Here is a 25140-nt window from a genome sequence, read left to right on the forward strand (position 1 = left end):
CTAGGTGCCAAGAAATTAGATTGTCCAAATATTTTAGAAATAAAACTAAATCAACTGTTCCTCTTCTATCCATCATCTGATATTCCACTCAAGGCACCTACAATGAAACTAAAATTAAGTAGAGAAAAACTTACCTAGTTGGTATTTTGAAAAATAGTTTGCCATTTGTCCACTGTTGCAAGACTGTCGTTTATGTCTTTTTGTTGACATTTCTGTGGTCTTCCATGGTGGTCTTTTTCTTTTGTTCAATTTGCTAAGAACTTCACAATTATCAGAAGGATTCTTGTCATAGTTAACACATTTATTTAATTTACTATTTTCAAGTTGGGCAGGAAATTTATCACTTGAAGGACTATTTGCTTTAGCATTTTCTATTTCTTTAGATTGCTTTTTAAAAGAATTTTGCCTAGCAGACTGGGATCTTAAGGTAAAGCGCTTTGATTCTTCTATGTGAGTTTGATGATTACTTCCACAGTTAACAGATTCAGGAGAGTAAATGATGGTATTTAACTTAAAAGTATTTCTGTGTTCGAGATAGTTGATCTTCCTCAAAAATATTCTACAGTCTTTTAAGGTTTTTGACCTCCAATTATTTGAACATACATTTCCTAGTCTTTGTCCCTTTTCAAAATCTTTTTGGCTGCAGTTTGTTCCATTCTCCTTTGCTTCTGAGTTAAATTTATTCTCTAAACTAGCATGTGTTTTGAAATCAGACATGGCCAACCTCTGTTGCAAAAAGTTATCCCTGATCTCAGGTGGGAAAATAAACTGATTATCTACTGTGTTTTTTCCTTGGAGTGGGACATCAGCATTTGTTACTCCCTCAGTCTTACTCAAAAGTTGGTTCTGGCAAAAAAATCTTAAGTTCCTCCTCTTAGATATCCAAGCACCTGTCCCATGGCTGTGCAGCTTTCCCTGTCTTCTCCACCTTTCATGATGCAACCTCTTAAACTCAGTTCTTTTTAATCTAGTTAGTGTTAAATTACTTTTCACATTTAAGAGTGGGGAGCTAACCATTTTATGCAGTATATGCAACTTCCCTGCTGACTTTGAAGGCGAAGATAGTGCAAATTTTTTAAAGTGCTTTCTGAAAGGGCTGGTATTAAAATCAGAATATTTGGTCCCTAATTTAATTCCTCTGGTGTTTATTACTTCCAAAGGGTTTCGTGCATTTGCTTTTCTAACTAGTGAAAGAGACTGTGTTTCTGTTGTTTGCATAAACCAGGTACAGAGTTCATTCAAATCATACTTTTTCTGAAAAAGCATTTTTACGGGTGAAACCTCAAGTTCTAAAAGACAGGTCTCCAAAGGGCTTGCTATTTGGAAGTTATCATTTTCAATGTGGTCTCTTTTTTTATGAACACAATTTTCAGCTTCATCTCCACTCACAGGCACCCAAGCATTTGTTATTTGTTCAAATCTATTGTTTAATTCCTCTAATAAGGAATCGTTTGAAGTAGAAGCAGCCCACCACCTGAGCAAAGGGTTTGATGAAATTATAGGGTCCAAGGATACTTCAGAATTGGGTATTAATTTATCTTCCAAATGCTTTTTTGCATTCCTTGAATTTCTAGCTCCTGGCGGACCTTTGGAAGCTATTTTAATCCTTGACTGCTTATGTTTGTCCTCCTGACTTTTACCTTTCTGCAAATGGAGCTTATATGACTTATGGAGCAGGGAATTTCTATAAATAAGTGAACTAGAAGATGCTAATGAATGTAAGAAATGCAGAGATGGTTTTCGATCCCTAATGGAATGTCTCAAAGGTACAGCAGCAACCATACTTTCTGATTCATTCTTGAGTTTGTCAGCTTCAGTGTGCCTTGTATCCATGGTGTACTGGTGATTTTCTTCAGGCAGATTTTTCTGGAATATATTCTCTTGTTCTAAAGGAGGTAAGCAGCTGCTAATACTCACTTCTCTCTCCTGAGGTGAAATTCTATTGATAGTCACAGATATGCCAGAGATTTTCACTTTTGCAGGTCTACCAGGCTTCCTAATTATTGCCAAAGGCTTGTGATTTGGTCGAATAATGTTCTTGGACGGTTGAGGTATCACAGGCTTGTTCTTGAAAGGTCTAACATATTCAAAGCCAGACCCCAAGATTTCACTTTCAGTAGTCAAACTTGAAATAGCACTTATTCTTTCACCCAAGTCAGTGTCATATTCTCTAATATTTCTGAGACTATTATATTCTGTTGGAAAATCAGTAACATTTTTTAAAGACATACCGTTGCTTTTGTTTATACTTCCTTCAGAAACATGCCTTTTAGTTCTTCTTGACCTTCCATAAATAACAGTTACTGTAATACTCTTCTGATATATACCTTCTTTTACTTCTGATATGAGAGACTCTGGGCTTTTCTTTTCAGCACTAATGGGCTCATTTTGGCAAATGGCAATGTCTGTTTGGTCAGTTTTAGGTTTCGGTGGTCTTCCAATTGGTCGCTTTATCTGTTTCACAACCTGGGGACCTATTTTTTTAGGTCTACCTGGTTTTCTTTTAAAAGATGAATCAATCGTACTGCTTGAATACTCTTTAGGTAACTCTTGTGGCTTATCATTCTTCATATCATCTGTAAACACTGCAGAGGATTCTGCCATTTCTTTTGCACAATTAAATTTGTTTAGTTCTTTTTGCAAAGTGTCACTATCATTAAGATTAGAACTATAATTTGCAGAGTTAGCATTTGGGATAGTCTCATTTGTTTCTTTTCTATTTTCAGTTACTTGATGAGTTGGTTGCTTTTCAGAAGAAAAATCATGATTTGATTCGGAATTATTGACTGAAGTTAAGGTATATTTGACTCCTTCACTGCTTTTAACCTCAGATAAAAACATGAGTTTGATAGGACTAGAATAGGTGGCAAAAGAAGAGCTTTCGATGGCTTCATATTTTGTTGGTACATTTTCAACACTGGAAATCAAGCTACTTGTGTTTAAAACAGATGACTTTTTCTGGTTTAGTCGTTTGCTATTCAAATCTATTGTAGGTATATGATTGGTTTTAATATTGGTGGATGCTACTATGGATTTTGATAAACTTTTCTCTTTACATGTCATTCTACTTACAGTCAGAGTCATATTTCTACCAGCAGGTTGATCTTTACCATCAACTTCTATCAATTTCTTGGATGCTTTATACCCTTCTGATAATGACTGATTATTCCAAGACTTTTTGGCCATATTTATTGTATCTTCCAAACGTTCCACAACAACTTGTAAATTAGAATTCATTGCAATTTTGTTTAAATCTATACTATGTGAGCTTTCAACCTGAATATTTTTTACTTCATCTTTTCCTTTGGTAGAGTCAGAAACTTTTTTGGCCTTAGGGGATTTTTTGAAAACATAATTATTTGTTACATATATAGAATACCACCCTGGTGGTACAATATTTCGTTTGGTTCTGCTCAAAAGTCCAGGGATATCACTTTTCAAAGGAGTTTGAGTATTCTCTAATTTTGGATTCTCTTTATGATTTTGCAAAAACTTTTTCCTAGCCACAGATTTCTCCTGTGATCTCCTTATGCTCATTTTCTCAGGAGAAGCTGTTTTAAAGCTTTCTGAAAATGCATCAAAAGCCAAGTTAGTTTCTAAATTACTTAGAGGTAGTTGCAATGACTGTAATCCATAATCTGGTAAAAATGATGTTTCCACATGATTATTATCTTGCAGGCTTTTAGAATTCTGTAAAGAAGGTCCTTGGCAATGATAGAATTGCTCTTTGTCTGCTGAAAAGAGTTCATCATTGCGCAAAAACTTCCTTGGATTTTTTTCGGTGTATTTTTTTCTCATAAAGTTTTCATCAAGACTAGCAAGTTCTCTTTTTATCTGTAATGACTGCCTTCTGAATATGGGTGAGTCAGGAGAGCTGTGCATTGCAAATAAGGTTTCTTGACGCTTTCGAAATCTTGTCTGAATAATTTTATTTTCTATCTTTTTATCATGTTGACTCAGTAATTCCATAAAACTGTAATCACTGGCCTTTGCATTATGCAAAAGAGAGGTTATTAAATCTCTCAATTTTAAATCATTATCTGTACTGCAATCACTGCTAGATAATTGTATAAGGTTTGTCATATCTATTGTTTCTATTGATTTTAATTTTTCATTAATACGATCCATTAAATCTTGAAAAATTATAGTAGTTTCACCCTTTTCATGATTTGTAGTACAATTATTGCTGTCTTCTAAGAGCAAAGAATCAGAGTTACTGGATTTTTTAGTTTTAGGCATTTTACCTTCATGATCATCTTCATCATTGCTTATTTCTGCTGGTGTCAGAGATGGAGGCTGGTTAATGTTTGTTTCAAGTCTATTATTTTCTAAGGCTGAACACTCCGAGATGACATCTTTCAATTTTTCAAATCCTTCAGCCTGCACAGGTGATAATGGTGGGGGTGAGGGACTTCGAGATCTACAAACATCTTGAAGATTTACTGAAACATCACCTATTTCCCTTGATGAATGAGGACTCTGAAAGCCTGATTCTGTGGAATCAATGTCTGCTAACAGTCCAGAACAGCACCTGTGAGAATTGTAACTGTTTGCAATTCCTCTATTCACTACCTTCTTAATGTGCTCAATAGTTACAGTTTGACAAGATAAACAATGTAAATCTTTAATACAGACTGGCAGAGGCACAAAACCAGGGCTTTGTCTTTCATTGTGTAAATACCCTCTTTCTGCCAGCCTATATTCACAACTACAGAACAGACCATCTAAATCATCTTCAATAAGGGGATTCTGAGACTCTGAAGACACAGTATAGGATGAATTACAACAGCAAAGAGAAGCAGCATTCTGCTCTTGGACTAGAAATTTCAACATAGCCAAAACTTGTTCCTGGTGATGTATGCACAAAGATTCCAAAACTTTGCTTAATGCTGATTTTCCTTTTTCCATTTTAGTAGCTTCCTCTGATTTTGCATCAACAGTTGAACTAAAAATAAAAATCAAACAAAAAATGAATTACAGCAAAAATACTAATATCATAAGGAATTTTAACAGAGCTTGAAATAGATATTTTGATATTGCTGGACTTCTAATTCCTATGGAGAGCTGTGAAAGTGATATCTTGATTATTGTTTACCAAAAATATAATGAAGCACTTATGATAATTCCCTATGACAAAATATGAGTCAAAGCAAAACCCTATGTTTTGTGTAATATAAAGGCTGCTACTGATAGATATGGTTATATTTACAGATTGCTAATGTTTAGTGCTTTGGCTATATTAAGAATATTTAACGGAAAGTGCTTCAGAAGGAGTTAAAATTTTTATAAAGTAGACATTTTATAAGTTATTTGGTAGTTATCAGTCCATATTAGTACAAATAAGATAAATAAGATATAGGAGAAAATCTTTCTTATCTTTATTTAAAATAAAGATAATACCTTTATTTAAAAAAAGATAAAATATTTTTCAGGTAGTGAAAATAAAATTATTAATAAAACGTTTTATATAGTCAAAAGGAAAGTTAAGGGATTTAGATTTCATATAAATAACAGGCGTTTTAACCTAGTAATAAAATAAAAATTTAAGCTATTTAAAAATGTAATCTATTTTTAATTTATTTTAAATACTTAATTAATTACATCAAAACTAAAGGCATTACTTACCTAATTATTTAATTTCAAATGCTGGAAAATATCCCACTGCAGAAACTAACATAAATCTAATGGAAACTAAAACCCAGGATTACTTAGCAACCAATGTATAAGTCTATATAAAAAAAAAACTTTCTAATCCAATACCAGCAGCAAGAAGAATAAAATATATTAAAAGAATTCTGTTTCAGAAAAGTATCTATTTAAATTAAACATATCACCAAACTCTGTACATGAAAACAGCCTCCCACTTGTGATTTCTTATATTTGTTGTTGTTAGTTACTGGTTTGTATAAATTTTATTTAGGGTTGGAACTGAAATATGCTGACTATGAACAGTGATAGAAGACTGTATTTTGTTTTAATAAAGGGTTATTATGTTCACCAATATTAAAAATTAAATAATTTTTAAAATGAAAGTGAAACTGATTTTAAAAAGTTCCTCCCTAAAACCGGTTTAAACTGTTTCACAGATAAGTAGGCAATATGTTATCTACATTTTATAAAATTTCTGTTGAGTAGCAAAAACATCAACTGTTTCAGATTAGATAAAAATTTTTCTAGAAAAAAGATAATTTTACTAGATTCAATCAATGTTTTGCTAGTAAAACTAGCATGGGTTTAACATAAAGAAGTTATCAAACGGAGAGAAGAGATGAAATTACAATAAAAATTTTTAAGTCTACTGTCATCTAGACAGATGGAAGACAGGACATGACCTCGGTATCCCTTCCCTGTGGAAAATAATTTTTTGTAAATTTTTTCATGGTTAGAGTATAAAATGATTGAACTGACTCCAAAGATTCACTACTGTATAACTCAGAAAACATATATAGAGAATAAAGGCACAAGTAAATGTTAACTATCAATAAGAGGGTATAAGTGGTATTATATTCTTTCCCAGCAAATTAACAACTATAATTTTCACATAAGCAAAAGAAAACCCCAAAAGGTCCGACAGATCCATTTCCAACATGTTTGTTTAAAAGTTATATTATGGCCTATTAAACGTATATGTGACTAAAGAGAGATTTTACATGTTTCTCATAAAAATACCTGCCTAAAACTGGTTTAACCTGTTTCACAGATAAATAGGAAATGTTGTATCTACATTTTATAAAACTCTGTTGAGTAGCAGCAAAAACACCAAAGCAAATTTTGCAAATTAACATTACTATACTCTTGTAACAGTTCCTGAAATGCTCAAATGATTTTTTCCGTTAGTAGTCTAGAGCAGAACTAATCAAAATTAATGATTAGTGTTATTTTAAAAATCATTGAAAAATTTTAATAGCTCTTTTGACATTCCAAGAAGTCTATTCTTTAAGAATTTCTTATTCAGTTGATTATTTTTAATAGTGGAACTTCGAAAATCTCAACAATATCATAGGGGCCAATAATTTTGATCTAATGTCATATGAAGAACATCTTTAAAAAGTTACTAGATATTCAGATATTAGGATTTTATACATCTCTCTCAGATATTAGATAACTAAGTTCTCAAATTAGAAAATTCTATAATATGCTTATTTGGCTTTAATTATTTTCATTTCTGTATTTTTTGTATGTTAGAATCTCAAAGAAAAACCAAATGTATGAGTAAATAGTTGAATACACATAAGCCTCCAATCTAGAATTTACTCTCACTTAACTACATAAGATTCTAAAATTGTTATGTTTCACAGCTCCATTGCTTTTCGTGCTAAAATTTTTTCTAATCTTTGTTTGATTTATAAACAAACACATCCTGCTTATTTTTTGGTAAGTTTCTATCCATTTTTCCCATTATAAGCTTTGTTGCTGAGAGTTGTCTTTAGAAAAAGTCAATTTCTATTATTAATATTAATAAAACTGCTTCCTAGAGTGAATCAAATAAGTCAGTGTAGTCAAGTTTTTTCTTTTCTTTTCTTTTTTTCTTTTACTGAATGAATGAGTAAATCAATCACACACCAACAGTGTTGTAAATTTAAGTGCAAAAGCATTGAAGTGCTTTACTACAAATTACAACCTAGAAACACGTTAACTGAACAATTAAAATTCATACAATCAGATTTAGATATATAACAACACAAAGTAGAAACAGAATTACAGTACATTTACAACACAAGACAGATACATGAATTCATTAGAAAATATTGTAATAAATAATTCATGAATTATAGTGCAATTGATTTATGCATAAATATAACTAATTGCCTAACAATCAGTTTATATTAACAAAATCTGTCAAAATCAAGGCAGCCACAGAGTTTTACTAAATTACTGCGACAATGAAAATACTGTAATTAAAGAACAAATACAAGTATTTGTACTGTAAACAACTAAAAAAATCAGTCTCACTAAAGTTAGTATACAATTTAATATAAAATTGTCATTAGCTACCAGAAATGGTTTAAACAACTTTACTGAGCAGTAGTTTTCTAAAAACAGAGGCACTGTTTTTTTCTTTTCCTTCTTTTTTTTTAATATAAAATACTTGAGGAACATTCAAATAAGTAGAAAGCACATAAGGATTGCTTTCACCTTCACTAAAAGTCTGCTGAAACTGGATTTTTCAGAAAATTGTCAATTAACAAGTAGCAACTGGTAACTAAATTTATAAAGTACTTTGAAAATTAAACATAAAGAACACCTTAATAGAATCACTGGGGAGAAGAGGAACCCATAAATTTCCCTGCCTTTCCTAGTTTGTATAATCAAAAGTTAACTCAATAATTAGAAACATTTTGTTTCTTTTAAAAGTTATGGGTTGATCATTACCTATAAACTATCAAAAAATATTTAATTTACTATTTCTGACCAAAAATAAATAATACGAGTACTAAAATGCTGCAAATTAACTATAATATTACCTATAAAACTACTGATCACTGTGAAGTCAATAGCAAAATGATCCCTGATTTTATGAATCCTGTAAAGTTTTTGGTCAGGTCATCTTTTAAATGATATAAAAGTGTTCTGTAAGTATCCCTTTACTATAAACTTCTCAATCAATTTATTAATGTAAATATAGTGTGAGGAATAAAAAAGCTCAATACAATATAAATATTATGTAATGCATTCAAACCCCCCAATTTTTGCAGGTAAAGTTCTGTATAAAGAGGTCAATAAAATTGTGTTGAAACATTTACTTTAACTTCATTTTTCAATGGGGGGGCGGAGGGGAAATATATTAAATAATCCAAGTTCTGGCCCTCACAAAATATGGCTTAATTCTTTAAAAAGAAAGATGACTCTGACATCTGCTGTTTTGCAATCTATTACGTATAATTTCTTGGGGGAAAAAAAAGAGCAAGAGGATTCATATCCTAGTATGCAAGTAACTTTAATAGCTGAAGAGGGTTCAGTATAGATCTGAGAGACCAAATAACAACTTGGTTGTGTAGTTTCCTACTCTTCAGTTTCTTTAAACATATGTAAGCAGTTTTTAAATGTAATAGCTGAAAATCTCTTTAGTATTATATGTATATATGATTATTAGATACACACAAACACAAGTGTAAAAACACATGTATTTGACAAGGTGCACTTATTTTTTAAATTCAGCTTTAAGTATTCCTTTTGGACTTAGGAAAACTGGCTTAGAAAAAATGATCAGAACCTGAATTTTAACAGAGAAAAGGGGCACTCAAAGAATTTTGTATTTATGAAGCAAATCCCCATTCTTTCTATGGAGGCACATGCTTTATAACATTTTACCACTAAAACTGCGTACTCCATAAATCCAACATGGATACTCTGAAACACATTTTAAAACTGCTATACAAAATTACTGGTCTTTCTCATGAGTCTAGTAAAAGTTAAAATGCACTGCCCAGCTTCTAACTACCTAATTAGTAGAGAGTTTACATTACTGAAAGTTCAAAACAGCTTCAGTGTTAAATATTTGTAAATCTATTCAAGACCCTGAACAAACTGCAAATTTGGTTATTAGCAAAATGATAATGTATCGCCCACCAAAATGAAATCTGTAATTCATTTTGATAAACTGAAAATGTTTTGAAATGTCACAGCAGCAAATATATTAAAGTTACACTGAGGTTTTTCAATAGTAGGAGTGTGTCACAATCCTTAAAATTTAAAGTAGTCATAACATCAACTAACCAGCACATTTAAACCAAAATTATCATTCTCAAGCTTTTTCTGTGCACATTATAAACATGCTCTAAGCTGCATTCCAACTTTCTTTTCTAACCTTACACATTAGCTTATTTTTCAAATGAAAAACAAAATTAAATTATTTTAATAATTAAATTTAAATTACTTTTTGTTCTTAGTATTCCATCTTACATTAAAGGATTCTATAGCTGCTGGGGTTAACTATGTGTCAGTTTTTTTTTTAAAGTATATACCTTATAAACCCCAACTTCCTGCTAAATCAACTATTAAATGATAAATATTAAATTTCATTATACATATCATTTAAGGTTTTCTATTTCTGATGGATGCACTTGAGTGCATTTCATATTTCATAGAATGCACTGTAGTGTACTAATACTGTATATATTAATTTTTATTAGTGTGGAGATAGCTGTCTGTTTAAACTTTGACTGGTTGTTTCATATACTTACAATAAATGTAAGTATGTTATGCAAAAATGCTTACAAACTAGTAATATCATATTTCCATTAAAAGATGGTTCAACTGAATGGCTGGAGTGGTCTTTCACCAATAAAAATATTTCACTTGACAGTTACTTGTTTTCCCACAATGCTTTATGCTATTGACTACTAAAGAAAACCTGAATCTTTTTCACCTATTTATACAAGGATTAAATACAAACTATCAGAATTAAGTAAGCAACTATATAATTCTGTCCACAGTGAAAACCCTGAATAAAACTTTTTTTCAAAAGGCATGTAAGTGGTTTTTGAACTGTAAAATTTCATGTCTCCTGTCAGAGTGAGCATCTGTAATTCCCACGTGTGTATATAGACACACAAAAACACACCTGTGCACATACACACGCAAACACACATACACGCACTCACGCACATACAAACGTTTTCCTAACAAGTAATCTACACAGGCTTGCTGCTGTTTTTGCAGCTGCCAGTCCCTGAATCTGTCATATTATATAACCCAGTGTCTGGTAATCGGAGTTTCTTCTTCGGAGGAGTCTTCAGTGTTCCAGATCTTTCTTTTACCTTATATTCTAAAGTGCTGTGAGGTACCCCATAAATTCCTTGTGCTTTGGAAACACTCATTTTTCCGCTCATTACCATCGCAATAGCCTCTTCCATTATTTCATGATCATATTGCCGATAACGGCCACGTTTTTTCCTGGGCTGCTTATTATCTTTTCGATCCAATCCATCTTCAGTATTTTCAGAGGTTCCATCAACTGTTCCATTTTTAGAATTAAGACACAAAGGAGAGAGGTCCCCATGTAGAAAATAAGAGTCAACACTTGAGTGAGTTACAGGCCCAGAACATTCTATTTTGTTCTGTTTAGGGAGTATATTTTTCAGTTTTTGGAGGGCTGATCCTTCAAGGACTGGAGAGGTTTTGGAAACTTGATACATAACATCCAGCAGACCAGGACCATCAGGTTGTGGTTTTGAAATAGAACTTACTCGTAGCTGAGGAATTTTTAACTGTACAGTAGGATGTGTTTCATATTGTAGGCTTTCATTTTTTTCTTTAAATTGAGTAACCATTTTCTGTAGAGTTAACTGATGGAGGTAACTGGAAGCTGTTGGGAATTTTAATTCTGAGGTTTCAAGTAGATTGAGTTTACTTTTTTCTGTGCGCTCTGCTTGAGCTCTTGCCCACAAGGCTACTTTTTGCAGCACTGCACAAGTTTCTTTACTGTCTTTATATGAGTAACTATCATTGAAATCTCGAGTTTTGTTTTTAAAAGATGCAGGCTTCCCTGCTGGTAAGGCTTCTAAGTGGAGAAGTAAAGTTTTTTGAGGTATGCCATAAAGTATGCCTGCTTTATTTATGTCCAGTGCTCCAGACTGAATGTCTTTCAAAGCTTTTGAGAGCAAACCATCTGCAAACTCAGCACTTCTTTCCACATAGTCCTCTCTGTTTCTGTGTAGTCTCCTGGATGGATGGAATGAAACGATGGTAAACTGATGCATGAGAGACTCTCACACAGCTATGGAAGGGGAGGGTCCACTCCTTTATTATACTCCTTGCTTAGGTAACATCACTTTTTAAGTCTGTGAGACGTAGTAGTTACTCCTTATCAAAGCAAACGCTACAGTCCTGGTAGGACAATGTGTCAATCATACGGTGGCCTCAACGGGCAGACCTTCCAAGAACATAAAATCCTAACTCAGTATTTGTAAAAATATTCTCATGATGTTGCTATTCCTCTGACAGATGCTTGTAGAGCAACACATAATTTTTTTACAATTAGAGTTCCATTATATAAAATACCCAAATCCTAAAGGAGTTTTTGTTAGTAGAAACGTGACGTTACCGCTAAACAAGTAATAAAAGAGTCAACCCCTTTAAAGGAAATTTGTAGCAGTAAGAATATTTCCAAACACAAACACCCCATATCTTTCTCTAGATAAAAACTTAAAATTTGAAACAAGTAGATATATTATATTGGGTAAAATACTTTTAGATTTTATACATGTTATTTCTATTTTGAATGTATCGTTATAACTTTCAAAGTTTAACAGAAAGTTCTTTATACCTCATCACTCAAAAAGCTATTACAGCCTTAGTTGAAACAAATTATACTCTGTATCTGAGATTTAAATGTTACTAAAAAGCTTCTTATGCAAATTGTTAATGGAAGATGCAAAAGTTACCCCCCTAAAATTCCAAAAATCCAACAGAACTTCACTATTAATGATTTAATTAATTAAACAGCTTTCAAAACATGAAAGGACTTTCTGTGGTGATTACTAGATATATTAAGTCTGCCACCACACCTAAAACACAATGAAAAAACTCTAAGCACTGTAAATTAGTTATAAGAATTAGTAAGTATAGTACTTTTAAAACTAGTTGATTGTTTAAAAAATTAAATAGTGAAATTACATATTTTTCTTAAAACTGACTCCTAAATACTGAATTTAAAATTCTCTACTCGTCCTGCTTCTTAGTTTGTATTCCATGATTAAGTTGGTAGTTCATTTTAGTAACATGAACTAAAGTTTGGTGATTGTTCTGATAACTTTTCTTTAACAGAAAGAATAAAAAAGAAACAGAAAGGACAAATGAAAGGTATGAAAGACACACATTTATGAGTGACAAAAATTCTGGAAGAAAACTATATATGTCAGTCTATTCAGAGTAGTATGAAGAATTCTCTGCTTAATTTTATATTAATACTAAATTATATTTCCTAGATATTGCTTACCCAGCCACTGAATTTTCAGAAGAAGGATCACATATGGATGACTCTTCAGATTTTATGCTGGTTTTCTTTGTAGAGAGATCTAACACTCCATCCCCTATAATTTTTGCAAGAGAAAAAACTTTATATTTGTGACAGATAGGTAATCCTTATATCATAACATTTCATATTTTGATGATCCACTAACTAATGACCTAAAAATTAATACTGGTATTTGATATGTGGCCACTACCAACTCATCTTATGATTTTTAGCAACAGAACATGACTGGGAAGGCACTACATAGGAAAAAAGAACAGAGGAAGAGCTGGCATTGCCGTGATATGAAGAAATTAGATAAAAATTGTTCAAAATCCACCCTTGTTCACCTTTCTCTTCTGTAGTGAAGAATCACTCGATTGCTTATTCAATAAAAAACACGACTGTTTTCTATTCAAGGCTGCCCAGATGATGCTTTGGGTAAGTGGGAATAATGTATGTTTAACTAAACCAAGAGCATAGAAAATAGGATGAATAAGAGAATGATAATTAGCATTTACTAGGACTATTCATATGTGGAAAACATACTTTAGGTAATCTATGACTCTACGCTCAACCAATGTTATTTTTCAGAGCTCACAGTATAAAATTTTACTGTTTTAAATAACTGAAATGTACAACAGTTGAATCACTGACTATGTAACATATTGTGGTTATTCTGTGATTAGATGATGACACAATAAAATAACATTTTAGGAAAAAGTAGCTTGTTAGAAAACAACTGCCTATGTATTTCTTACTCAAGTGTAGTTATTATTATTATAATACTGAATTTACATAGACAAAACTTCAAGTGACTCAGATATGTTGTTAATCTGATAAATTTCAAAATCAAGAATAAAAATAAACTGAATTTAAAATACAGCAATACAGATGGTGAATGTGTTGCTGCTGCTGCTGCTGCTGCTAAGTTGCTTCAGTCGTGTCCGACTCTGTGTGACTCCATAGACGGCAGCCCACCAGGCTCCCCCGTCCCTGGGATTCTCCAGGCAAGAACACTGGAGTGGGTTGCCATTTCCTTCTCCAATGCATGAAAGAGAAAAGTGAAAGTGAAGTCGCTCAGTCGTGTCCGACCCTTAGCGACCCCATGGACTGCAGCCCACCAGGCTCCTCCGTCCATGGGATTTTCCAGGCAAGAGTACTGGAGTGGGGTGCCATTGCCTTCTCCGGAATGTGTTTCTACTGATACCTAAAAAATTGAAAAAGCTGTAAAAAACCATTTTAAGAAAAATCCATGTTTTAAAAATTATACCAAAAAATTCATCTAGGTTTAAAAATAATTCAGTTATGTGCAAAGCACTGCTGGAATTTGGAAAGGAGTAATTAAAAATGCATAAAGTACCTCCTCATGGTTCTTAACAATCTAGTTAGATAATTCATACACCACCACCACCATAACCATATTTCAGGCTGATGATATGTGCTATTTAGGAATAAAGCAGAGTGAGCTGATAAAAGTAATGAGAGTAGGCCTAAGGCAGCTGCTGTTTTATTGAGTATTATCAATTCAGGCCTCTTTTGACTTGAACACAATCCTGAACAAAGTGAAAGTAACAACCAAGCAGATTATCTGGGGGAAAGCTTATAGAAGGATCAGTTTGTGCAAAGGCTATGATATGGAATCATATCTGGAATATGAGGAATAGCAAAGAGGCCAGGGTGGCTGCAATGGAATAAGCCAGAGTGAGAGAGCTAAGATCAGAAACCAGGCAGATCATATAGGGCTTTGTAGACAATGGCAAGAAATTTGAATTTTATTTTGAAAGACACAATAAACCACTGGAGGATTCTAAACATAAGACTGACAATTTTAATTTTTTTAAAGGATTAATCTGCTGTGGGGGGAACAGAGAAACCTGTTGGGAAATTGATATGCTATTTCTCACCTTTAGGCTTTCACACTTTCAATTAAGTTTCCTCTGCCTAGAAGTCTCCTAATCCTCTCCTCCTATCCTCACATTCATCCTGTGCGTGTGGGTTAAGCTGCTTTAGCCGTGTCCAACTCTGTTCGACCCTATAGACTGCAGCCCACCAGGTTCTTCTGTCTGTGGGATTCTCCAGGCAAGAGTTCTGGAGTTGGGTTGCCATTTCCTTCTCCGGGAAGGATAAAACCAGATCTTCCTAACCCAGGATCAAACCAGGTCTCTTACATTGGCAGGCAAGTTTTTTTTTTTTTAATCACTAGTGTCACCTGGGAAGCACCAAATCTTACTCATCATTCAAGACACAACTTGAACTTTGTTGTCATTGTAGGTTCCTATACTTGCAACACTTACCTATATTATTTAGCAGTTAGAAGGCCATAATTTAATTGTTTATTTACTTACTAGTGTTAGCCACCAGACAATATGTTGCATGAAGGCAGAAAATATGTCTATTTACTGATGTAGCCCCATTCCCTACAACAGTGGCTGATACACAGTAAGTGTTCAGTTAGGTATTTGCTGAAAATAATTTAGAAGTAGAAATTCAGTTATTGCTAGAGGTTACAAAGCCTAGATTGAAAGGATAAAAAGACTGGGCAGACAAGTATATGGTACTGCTAAGTCACTTCAGTCGTGTCCGACTCTGTGCGACCCCATAGACGGCAGCCCACCAGGCTCCCCGACCCTGGCATTCTCCAGGCAAGAACACTGGAGTGGGTTGCCATTTCCTTCTCCAATGCATGAAAGTGAAAAGTGAAAATGAAGTCACTCAGTCGTGTCCAACCCTCAGCAACCCCATGGACTGCAGCCTACCAGGCTCCTCCATCCATGGGATTTTCCAGGCAAGAGTACTAGAGTGGGGTGCCACTGCCTTCTCCAAGTATATGGTACATACTACCTTAAAAGTTATTAAATGAAGTATCTTTTGATCTCTTTACCTAATAAATGCCCCAGTTTATCCATTCAGCTCAATCTTACTCTTAGTCAACAACTCATCTCAATGCTCACACTTACTGAGCAATTAAGCCATGTGCAATTCATCAAAAATGCTATGTGGTGTCACGTCTCTAAAACATCCAGTGCATGGTTCCCCCTGCCTAGAATGCTCTTTCCACTTTTCTTTATAGATTCAGACCCACCCCTGCCCCACCCAAGTAGAAGCTTAATGTCACCCTTGTCAACAGCATCCTATAAAACTTAATGACACACTCACGAAATTTTTGAGTTACGGACCTTTTTTTCCCAAAAGACTGAATTACTCAAGGTCAGGAATCCTGACATATTTCATAAACAAAAATACATTTATGTAGGTTATAGCATATAAAACAGTCTTCATAAGTGTTATCCCTTGTCAATGTTCCAGAATACATTAATGAATTTCTCCAATTTTAAGTTCTACACTTTTGATATGATTAAGGTTAATTATTCCACTAACTATAAATAAGAAAAAGAGGTGCTGAGAACTCTTCCTCTTCTCTCCTTTACATTAACTTTGCTAACTAGGCTGTAGCTCCCTGTAACTGAAACTGTTAGCCACTCAGTCATGTCTGACTCTTTGCAACCCCATGGACTATATAGCCCATCAGGCTCCTCTGTCCATAGGATTTTTCCAGGCAAGAATACTGGAGTGGGCAGTCATTTCCTTCTCTGGGGGTATCTTTCTGACCCAGGGATTGAACCGGTGTCTCTTGCACTGCAGGCTGAATCTTAACTGCTTGAGTCATAGGTAGCTCCCAAGCTAGGGCAAAAAGGTATTGTTCTTTTTGGACTGCTCCTTGACTGCTGGATTGGTAGCTGATTTCAGTCTTGAGGAGGAACTAAATTTAAGATCTGTTTCATTTTTAAGAGAAACTATTCAAATCAGGACTATATATCTGATTCACTTTCTTTAGGAACTCTAAACAGTGATGCAGATAAGAAATGCTTTTTTTTCCCATAACCCCTTCTCTATAACTAGGCTTCCCATGTTACTTATAAAAAAGATCTCACTTTTTATTAGCAATTTGTCACCTAAAGTTATTTTGCTGGTATCAATTCCTTTTTCCGTCATGAAGGCTGCAGATCAAGAGCTAGAAAAACGTTAAATACCCCAAGGATTGTTTGAAAAACAAAAAGAGAGGAGGAAAAATAGCTTGGGAATCACGACTGAGGAAAAAAAAAAAAAATCAGGAATGGCAAAAAGAGCATTTTCTTGCTCCTGTTGCTGATTTACATTTATCAGTATCACTCCTTCATAATGGAGATGTCACGTCATAACTAGATTGTTTTGTGCGTACACATTCAAAGTACTAATAATTAACTTGATGGATAAAAACTGAACATCTATTATGCTAAATGCTGCAGGGCAATATAAAGTTAAGTAGAGGACAGAAAGAGACTGAAATTTATTTAACCATTCACCTTTTGGTAGGTTCTTAGGTTGCTTCAGTTTATTCACTGTTACAAACAATTCTGAAGTGAAAATACTACTAAATGTTTTCTAGTATTCATGTGAAGAATTTTTCTAAGATGCACACCTAGGAATGCCAGTGCTGGACGGTATACATTTTGAACTTCTGTAGATATTACTAAAACTTTTTTCCACAACCTTGACAACACCTGGTGTTGAGATTTTTAATTTTTGCTAATCTGATAAGTAAGAAGAGCAAGTTGCAGGAGTAAATTAATAAGAGTACATTTGATATATGCTTTTATATGGATATCTAGAGCACACAGAACCGTTTTGCTTACAGATGCACAAATACATATTATCAGAGGTTGCTTTCAAGGATAAACAAAAGGATGAACAGTTCCTTAAGAGGAAACATACTAGAAGTAAATATGATCAAGTAACACATTTATTAGTTCTGAGTGACAGGAACATGATTATTACACTGCATTTTACTCTATGTATGAAAATTTTCCAAATAATAAACGAATTATTTCCATTTACTGGTTGTAGTCTGAGCATTAACACAATTATTTCTCATCAAACATTAATGCTAAAGATACAGAATTAGAGAGAGGCTGGTGTAATCTATCAACAAGGTCAGGTAATTGTTAAATACATGACACTACCAGATAACTTTAAAACTAATACAATTATGTAAAGTTTAAAAATAAAATTAAATTAAAAAAAAATTGGCGTTTGAAAAACTGAAACCATGAACAAATTAAGCAACTTCTTGAGTATTAACATTTTATTGGGTTAATTTTTTTAGAATTCACATTCCAAAACCAAGGTTTGGATTTCTGTTTACAAACTGTTCTCAGTTCTGTATTCTCTTGCAAATACCTGACAAAGAATCTGTAAAAAGAAGATAAATGCGATCCACATAATACAGATCTTTCACTCCTCCAAGGGCACCATTCTTTCTCATCCCTTAGCTGCCCTCTGTCCATTCGTCTAAGTACACTCTATGCTCTATTGGCCAGGCTACATATCACTTCAGCATCATCCCCTCAAAGAAGATTTTCCTAATTTACCCCCAGCCTTCTTTCATATTCCCATAGTACTCTTTGTATGCTTCTATTTGTATTTATGCATTTATGACATGTTATTATAATTTGCCAAGTTTAGCACTTGAACTTCAATAGTACTGTGGGGAATTACTAACTATTTTTAGGATCTACTTACAATTTATATCTAATTAAGTATACTTATTTGGCTGATTTTCTCACTAGACTTACTTCTAAGCAAGGCCTGAAATGAGTACCTCAGTAAACACCAATTCACTGACTCAGCAATGGCTTGCCCAGTTCTGTCACATCAATCCTGCATACAGCAGACCCTGACTGACAAAATTATCATGAAATCAAAGAACTTTGTTCAGCCAGTTGAAAATGACAGCACAGTGAAGAAGTTGATATCTTATATGGGAAAGAAGTTAGTTTTACACAGAAACTCCATTCAGTTAGAGGTTCAGAATGATTTTTAATAATCCATTTCTGTATTCGTTAGGTTCTAATAATAACAGATTTTCTTCAGAAATCTTAAGACTGCTGATCATTAACCACTTAATATGAATATTAAGTATGTTAAAAACGTATTTATCAACTCCTCACAATACTATTGATCTCCAGTTGCCATACCGAGAATGAACATGAGTTTAAAAGACCTTCAATAATACATTATGTATCATCATCAATATTAAAGATGTAAGTATGAATAAAATTTAGTATATGAAGGCAAGTGAATTTTAATGACAAACTATCATGTACATTTTATGCTGTTTGGACAAGGAAAAAATATTCCAAATTAAATTTCATAACAACACTAATCACCAGCACAAAACTTTCTTTCAAATCAATGCTATTTAACATTTTATGATGTTTGATGCAAATCTATGCTAATAGTTTTAATAAATATCTGAACACTATTTCTATTTTATGTCTTTGATCATTTCTTATCTCTCCTTAAATAGGTCATCCTTTTAGCCGCTTGATGTACTGTTCTAGTCAGCCTTCAGATCTTTCTTGTTTTTCTCTACTGTACTCTCTAGAAGATACCCCTGATTTCAAATATAAATATTTATATTTAACTGGTTTCTAGAAAATAGAACTTATAAAAATCTACATATATAAAACTATAATATTTTTTGAGTGTTACTCTAAGAGCATTATATGTCTTAACCCCTCTTAGGGCTCACACGTCCCAATATAAAAATAAGTTTTTTTAATTTGCAATTTTTAATGATAAAACTGAAAGTGAAATAGAGGTTAATTATCTTGCTCTTGGTCACACAGTTACACTTACTGTCATTCAAACTCAGGCAGTTATTCCAGACTCTGATTACTCTATTAAACTACAATATCTAACCTGTGTAATGTTTCAAAAAGTCAAGTTACAATGGTAATGATGTAATAAATTTGCTACCATCACATATAACCAGTTCAGAAACACAACAATTTTGGAAATAATCTAGTAATATGCTATCAAAAATCTTAAAAATGTTCACACTCCTCTAAACATCTATCTTAAGAAAATAGCATTTAACAAGAAAATGCTTTTATGTACAAAGGTATACCAAAATCTCAAATATATGTAAGCACAAACATATATAAATATTTGCACTATATATATATAAATATTCACACTTAATATAATTTTGCTAATTTTCTCCTTTCCCCAAGTTTGCCATAATGAGCATATATATTAATGAAGAAACCCTACAAACTTATCAATAAAATACCAAACTATAAAAGCAATCACTTGAGTTTATCCAAATTTTATTTTAAAATTGTTTTTGTTACTTGTTTAACCATTGAGTTAGAGTCATAGGGGAAATAATCAATATAGCATTAGAGCAGGATATCAATTAAACTTTAATATTGGTTTTTCCATCCTTCATTTGCCTTCTTCTGCACATCAAACACACTTTTTAAAAGGGAAGAGTTACTGCTTTCTCGATGTGTTTTATTTAGTGCCTACATAGCTGAAATCTCATAGAATTCATTCACCTACTATTTACTAATAATGACAAGGGACAAAATAAATCATAAAAAAGTGCTTGTAATAAATTTAGGATATAAAAAGTACTACTACTAACCATAATTAGGAAATATTACTGGTAAAATTAAACAACATTTCAGCACTTCCACCCTAAGCCATTTTAGAATTTCATTGTAGTTCTTTTTTCTTTCTTCACTTATTCCTTTAAGCACCAAACCAAAGCCAAAAGGCTTCAAAGTCAACATCTTGAAAAATATTTTGTAAAACATTCTTTGTTTATACCAAGTATTACAGTGTGTACTCTGTAAGTTTAACCTTCAACCAAACTTTAAAAATGTGGGATGTATGCTTAGTACAACAATATTATAATGGAAAACTTTAGATTTGCTAGTCCTTATCATGTTCATCCAAAGGTGATCTACGAGTTTTAAAAATATTTTTACTGAAATATTACATTCACAACAAGAATGAATGTAAGTACACAGTCTAATGAATTTTTAACATTTCGCTGTAAATAGCAACTAGATCACCACTGTCAACCTGAAGCCCTCCCCATTGTATCTCCTCTGGTCACCTACCTCTACTATCTTGACTTCTAACAGCTTTATGCATGCTCTTTGAAGTAGCAATTTCACTTCTAGGAGTATGTCCTAAGCAAAAATTAAGATTCAGTGCACAATTTTAGCTTGAGCATGTATATCTGAAGATAAGTATAATGTAATCCTTCCACGAAACAGAATACTATTCAGCTAAAATATATTGATGTTTTAAAATATTTTAAAAATACAAGTTACAGAGGATATATAATCAATGATTTGTGGGAATAAGCTCTGGGAGGAGAGAGTGAGAGTAAGAGTGTGTAAATGTATTTTTTTCCAGAAAATGATTTGGAAGGATTGAAAATCACAGCAGTTAACTCTGGGTGGATGAATAAAAGATCAATGCATAGCTTTACAATTCATTCATTTTATTAATATTTATTGAACAGTTATAATATGCCAGTCAGTTTTCTAAATGGCACAAAGGAAACAGTAGGGAGTAAAATGGAAAACGTTTCTGCTCTCACAGAATTTACATTCTAGTAGAGCAGACAAAGAAAAGATAAATCAATAAAATAATATTGCAATTATCTTCCAATTAATTAAAAAAATAATTTCACAAGATGATAAGACCTATAACGAAAATAAAACACAGTAATAGGAAAGAACAACAATAATGGCAGGTGGGAAGAGGTTACCATGTTGGAATAAATGATTAGGCAAAGTCTAGAGAAGAAGATTTGCTCTTTTTCAAAAAAGAAATTTCATTGATACACTTTAACCATGCAAAATATAGAATGATTCCTTCTATCCACTCTTTAGTTTATACAATTACCTAGGTTTTTGCTATGCTTGCTCTATTTATACTATCTACTTAAGTATTTTAAAGTTAATTCCAGTTGTCACATCATTTTTATATTCTTAAGCATCTTTAAACATATGAACATTTTCGTACATAACAATTCCTTACTATCACCTATACTTAGTTAGTATTGAATATGCTCTAGGCAATCCAAAGTGTCTTTTTACAATCGGTATGTTCAAAGTAGGAGTTATGTTATGCTTGACGCTATGTCTTTTAAAATTTATGGCAGCCCTTTCCCTCATTTTTAAAAATAATGATACTGACTTTTAGAAGCCAGGTTATCAGTTCTACTAGAGAATATCTTACATTACGGTTGTTCTTTCTCCTTTTCTATATTGTCATTTGTTTTCACTTTATTTCCTAATAATTCTGACAAACTTGAAGTTAATTCTAAAGCAAATGGTTCTCAAACTTTTGGATCTCACAATCTCTTTAGTGTTAAAAATCACTGTGGATCTCAAAGAACCTTTGTTTCAGTTAAGAAACTTTATTTCTTAACATTTATATGTTAAACTGAGATGTTTTAAAATATTTGTAATTGATAACCATAAATGCTAATATTTATAACATTTTAATGAAAAAACATTTTTAGATATAAAGTGAGAAGTTTAAAAAAATAATTTTGTAAATCTTTTAAATGGCTAGCTTCATAGAATACAGTTGGATTCTCATATGTTTCTATATTCAATGTGTTCAGAAATCATACATCAATCAGTAGAGTCAGTCGACTCTACTACCTACTCTATTATTATTACTTTTGACCTGCTGTATTCTAGAGTTTCATTGAGAACCACTGACCTAAAAAATTTCTTAGAGTCATGTTTGACGCTTCTGTCAAGAATACTTCACAAGTGATGTACTGAGTGTATTTCCAATGATGCTTAAGTGATCAGTGTATTCTGATGACAACAGCTTGACCCCTCCACTGTAAAGTTCCCCAAATAATCTTTCCTCTAATAGTTTTATCTTCTGATGATACTTCTGATTCAGTTTTCTTATTAGGAGTTGTAAAATAATGATATTTTAAGTTTATCATGTCTTCATATTTATTAACTGAAATTCTTAAGAATTCTTCTCAAAAGAAGGCAATTTGGTTATCCTAAAATACAGTTTGTAAAAGAAAAGCAAAACAAATGCTAAACTCTTTCCTGTAACTGCTCATTTTCAAATAAGCTGGTATGCTATGCTCCTCTGTGTAGACTAATGACTTTGAGGAATCATTATCAAGATCTAATGGATTTTAAAACATTCAACATGTTTCAGCTGAAAATGTTTTTCCTTTTGAGGCTTAAATGTTCTCATATTTGGCCAATGGGGAACCTTTAGCATTGCCTCCTGAATTTGGTTGACAAATTGGTCTTTGGTACATTCTTGCTTGTTGGCACAAGATGTTCCAGGATCATCTTATACATTTTCTGATCCAGACCTGGATTCCAAGGAGTTCTACCTTCCTTTAAAGGAAAATAATGTTTAGAGACCACAATCTAGGCCCAAGTTCAGTGTCACTGAACTGTCATGCAATTATTTCAGTACTGAAATATTCATAAATATACATTAAAAAGTACAGATTTTTGAAATGAAAAAAAAAATCATGAGTTTGCAATGACATTTCCAATCTCTGTGTGTGTATTAGTCACTCAGTCGTGTCTCATTCCATGTGACCCTGTGAACTGTGTAGCCCACCAGGCTGCTCTGTCCATGGAATTCTCCAGGAAAGAATATTGGAGTGGGTTGCCATGTCCTTCTCCAGGTGATCTTCCCGACCCAAGAATTGAACCTGGGTCTCCTGCATTGCAGGTGGACTCTTTACTGTCTAAACTACCAGGGAAGTCTTTTTCAGTATCAGATCAGATCAGTCGCTCAGTCATGTCCGACTCTTTGCGACCCCGTGAATCGCAGCATGCCAGGCCTTCCTGTCCATCACCAACTCCCGGAGTTCACTCAGACTCACGTCCATCGAGTCAGTGATGCCATCCAGCCATCTCATCCTCTGTCTTCCCTGTATGCAATTTACAGGGTTTTTAATTCTTTGATTTTTAAATTTGTTTGTTTCTACTCTTACTCTGAAAATCTTGGCTTCCTAAAATAATAACATAGTTATATATTTGATTTATCCTACAGATCCAAAATAACACACAATGGCAATATCATTACTAACATTACTAAAAGAAGTTTAGGATTTCTTTGAAGTACTCATTTATGTTTAAAATATATTCCACCAAAAACGTACAGTCAAAATATTGCGTAAAGTCACCTGACATAATCCTTTTCTCAGTGTTAATACATTACTGTTAAAAACATGATGCAATTATGCTCATTTGTTACTTTCTTTTCCATATTTTAGGGATTGCTTTAATTTTTTAAAATTAAAAATCTTTGGGATTTGTTGAGCATTATATAAAGCTATATAAAGGTCCATCCACAACACTTCTATTCAGCCCTCTCCATCTCATTTACTTCATTCCCTTATAGGTTTTATCTTTCCTGCTTTGTTTATACAAAACAATATATATATATATATGTACATAAAATATATATATACACACACACAGTTCTGTATCTTGCTTTACCTCCTAACAATAAAATCTGAAAATGTCACTATAAAGGGATCTTTCTCACACCCTTTTCCAAATACTCAAGTTTTCCACTGTATGGATGTACAATAATTTAGTTATCCATTTGGGTTACTTCTAATTCCTTGCTATTATAAATAATATACCCCTGATGAATTAACTTTGAATACGTATCATTGATATTTGTATAATTATAAGCTCAATTCTTTGAAATGAGATTGCTGGGTCAAAGAGTTAAATGCATTGCCAATTCCCCTCCATAAGGATTCAACTAGTTTGTATTCCCTTAGGAATGCATGAGAGTGCCTGTTTCTTACAGCCTCATGAGAAAGATTATGTTGTTCAACTTGAATTCTTATTAGTCCGACAGGTGTGAACCATATAATGACTGTATTTCCTACGAGTCTATAAGTGTGTTTTCCTATGTTTAAACACTTTTAAACCTGTTTTGATGACTTTACAGAGAAATTAAAAGTTTATTTTAAAAAGAACAAAAAAAGCTTCTTATATGAACTGATAGTAAAACAATGCTAATTTACCTATTAAGTGGTTTTTCTTTCAGTACTCAATTTTTTGAAACTGTTAATGCATTGATTAGTAGCCCTTTATTTTATAATATAAATTATAAATATTTTTTCACAGACTACTGTTTCTCTTTGGATTTTTCTAATAGTGCTTTCTTCTTTATCACTCAAAGTTATTTTTACACACTGGAATTTACCACTTTCTTATTGTTAAGGTGACGTTCTAATTGAGATATAAACGATGAAGGGGACAAGCCAGAGAAACAAGAAGATTTAAAGGCAGAATAATCCAGGAAAAGCAACTGGC

General features: G+C 32.8%; 1 protein-coding gene across 13 annotated transcripts in view; it reads right to left on the reverse strand.

The window, feature by feature from the left end:
• The window catches only part of LCORL (ligand dependent nuclear receptor corepressor like), a 179102-nt gene that overhangs the window by 21622 nt on the left and 132340 nt on the right, over nucleotides 1–25140 (reverse strand). For 8 of the 13 annotated variants that reach the window (XM_027544121.1, XM_027544123.1, XM_027544126.1 and 5 more), the window contains 2 exons: nucleotides 12941–13034; nucleotides 135–4945 (listed from right to left, as the gene is read on the reverse strand). In XM_027544121.1, coding sequence (XP_027399922.1) covers nucleotides 135–4945; nucleotides 12941–13034 — 4905 coding nt within the window. Of the gene's footprint in view, nucleotides 1–134; nucleotides 4946–7574; nucleotides 11665–12940; nucleotides 13035–25140 lie in introns of those variants that run through there. The other 5 variants (XM_027544130.1, XM_027544131.1, XM_027544129.1 and 2 more) reach the window with 3 other exon arrangements.

Source organism: Bos indicus x Bos taurus, chromosome 6, assembly GCF_003369695.1.
Source record: "Bos indicus x Bos taurus breed Angus x Brahman F1 hybrid chromosome 6, Bos_hybrid_MaternalHap_v2.0, whole genome shotgun sequence".
In the NCBI taxonomy this organism is placed as follows: domain Eukaryota; kingdom Metazoa; phylum Chordata; class Mammalia; order Artiodactyla; family Bovidae; genus Bos; species Bos indicus x Bos taurus.